Genomic DNA, 2,916 nt, shown 5'->3' with positions numbered 1-2,916 from the left:
AAGACACACATTCACAATATATGGAAACACAAGTCAAAATTGAGTGAAAACAGAATGAAGAGTTGGTAATAGAATAAAATGAATAGAATGAAAACATTCACTCTCCAATGTATGTTTGTATAAAAATGTCATAAGATGAGTAAAGTTGTGGTCCATGGTTTTTGACATGCTCATACACATACAGAATAAAATGTAAAAAAAAGTGGTAATGAAGCTGATGGAGCCTTTCATGGACAAGGGAAGAACTGTTACCACTGACAATTACTTTACATCATTGTCACTCGCTGGACGACTGCTCAGCCGGAAAACTACTCTTGTTGGCACCATAAACAAGATTCGTCGCGAGCTTCCACAATCAGCAAAAGAATCTTCGGACCGCAACGAATTCACCACACAGGTATGTTGTCGTTATTTTTATCTATTTTTATATATATTTTATCTATTTTGATTAATAATTACTATATTTATATAAAGTGCTGTGTTATTTTTCCTTTTCTTTTTTGCACCTAGAGCAAGAGCTCCAATTTCATTGTGTTATTATACTGTATATAAAAGTGCAATGACAATAACGTTTTATCTTTTCTTATCTTACTTATCAGGTGTTTTCAACCACTGGCACCACACTCACAGTTTATGCGCCCAAGAGGAAGAAGACCGTCTGTATCCTCAGCACCATGCACAACATAGTTGAGATTGGGGATAACCGAAAGAGGAAGCCAAACACAGTCACTGATTACAACACCATGAAGTGCGGCGTGGACATTATGGACCAGAAGGTTCGACAGTACACCGTAAGCGCAGGAACACGGCGATGGCCAGTTGCCGTGTTTTACAACATGATCGACATGGCAGTGATGAATGCTCACGTGCTGTATCAGGCATGCACCGGAGTGAAGGAGAGAAGGGTGGACTTCATGGCGCAGCTTGCAACTGAGCTTGCTAAGCGGTTTATGCAAGAAAGGATGGTGGACAAGGAGCAGCTGCTTTTGCAACAACCTGCCACACCACACCCAGGGAAAAGGGCCAAGTGTCAGGTGACCGTCCAGTGCAAGAAAAATAATGCAACCTTGCACTGTGTGGACTGCTACAAGTACACCTGTGGGAAATGCAAGAAGGAGACTGACTGGCAGTGCCAGATATGTGCCAACAGATCACATCAATGAACTGATAAAATACTGGTCACTCCCACACACACACACATACACAAATACCAGATGTTGCACATTTATGTAAATGTATATTTTTCTATTAGTGGTAGTAGTTTTTATTTTGTATTTTTTTGTTTAAGAAAATAAACGCTTTGAACTTTGGAATCTTTGAATCAATTTTTCTAGACCAGTTGTACCCTTGGTATGGCCCCTTACATATTGCTCCTAGATGACTGTGATCCCTGATTGTATAGTCAGTAGCACCTTGTAAGTCGCTCTGGATAAGAGTGTCAAGTAATTGCCACATTTACAGAACAATGGCAACCGTTCACACGTGATTAAGGATATTAGGTAAAAACAACCGGGCCAAATGGCCCCTCTCTGGTAGAGCTAGGGGGATAGGGCCAAATGGCCCCTCTCTGGGAATTCTAGTGTTAAAGAGGGGGACCACCACCCCAGATCTGCCAATCCAGAGGCACTGTCCCCGAATCCATGCGATGTTACAGAGATGTGTCAGCCAAGACAGTCCTACAACATCCAGAGCCATGAGGAACTCCGGGCATATCTCATCCACCCCTGGGGCCCTGCCACCAAGGAGTATTTTAACAACCTCGGCGACCTCAGTCCTAGAGATCGGGGAGCCCACCTCAGAGTCCCCAGGCTCTGCTTCTTCATATGAAGGCATGTTAGTTGGACTGAGGAGGTCTTCAAAGTACTTCCCCCACCAACCCACAATGTCCCGAGTCGAGGTCAGTAGCTCACCATCCCCACCATATACAGTGTTGACACTGCACTGCTTCCCCCTCCTGATATGCCAGACGGTGGACCAGAATTTCCTCGAAGTTGTCCGATAGCCGTTCTCCACGGCCTCCCCAAACTCCTCCCACGCCCAAGTTTTTGCCTTAGCAACCACCGAAGCCGCATTCCGCTTGGCATGCTGGTACCTATTAGCTGCCTCCAGAGTTCCACAGGACAAAATGGTCCGGTAGTACTCCTTCTTCAGCTTGACGGTATCCCTCACCACCAGTGTCCACCAACGGGTTTGGAGATTGCCGCCACGACAGGCACCGACCACCTTACGGCCACAGCTCCGGTCAGCTGCCACAACAACAGAGGCACGAAACATGGCCCATTCGGACTCGATGTCCCCCACCTCCCTCGGGACGTGGTCGAAGTTCTGCCGGAGGTGTGAGTTGAAGCTACTTTTGACAGATGTTCCCAGCAGACCCTCACAACACGTTTGGGCCTACCAGGCCTGGCCGGCATCCTCCCCCACCATCTAAGCCTACTCACCACCAGGTGGTGATCAGTTGACAGATCCGCCCCTCTCTTCACCCGAGAGTCCAAGACATGTGCCCGCAAGTCTGATGACACGACCACAAATTTGATCATTGAACTGAGGCCTAGGTTGTCCTGGTGCCAAGTGCACATATGAACACCCCTATGCTTGAACATAGTGTTCGTTATGGACAATCCGTGACAGAAGTCCAATAACAAAACACCGCTCGGGTGGGGAGGGCATTCCTCCCAATCACGCCCTTCCAGGTCTCACTGTCATTACCCACGTGAGCATTGAAGTCTCCCAGCAGTACGAGGGAGTCCCCAGAAGGTATGCCCTCTAGCACCCCCTCCAGGGATTTCAAAAAGGGTGGGCTTTCCAAACTGCTGTTCGGCACATACACACAAACAACACTTAGGCTACCCTCTCGTCCACTGGGATAAACCCCAATGAACAGGCTCCAAGTCGGGGGGCAACTAAGTATGCCTA

The 2,916-nt window shown here is 47.3% G+C and overlaps 1 protein-coding gene across 1 annotated transcript; it reads left to right on the top strand.

Annotated features, from left to right (window-relative positions):
• Positions 1–208: 208 nt before the first annotated feature.
• On the top strand, positions 209–1,163 carry LOC120523598. Its single transcript, XM_039745081.1, has 2 exons — positions 209–397; positions 600–1,163. Exons 1-2 carry the CDS (start codon positions 209–211, stop codon positions 1,161–1,163), a joined length of 753 nt encoding a protein of 250 aa, XP_039601015.1.
• The last annotated feature ends 1,753 nt before the right edge of the window (positions 1,164–2,916 follow it).

Source organism: Polypterus senegalus, chromosome 1 (genome assembly GCF_016835505.1).
Source record: "Polypterus senegalus isolate Bchr_013 chromosome 1, ASM1683550v1, whole genome shotgun sequence".
Taxonomy (NCBI): domain Eukaryota; kingdom Metazoa; phylum Chordata; class Cladistia; order Polypteriformes; family Polypteridae; genus Polypterus; species Polypterus senegalus.
Note: the sequence above shows the minus strand (reverse complement) of the source record. Positions and strands in the feature narration are given on the sequence as shown.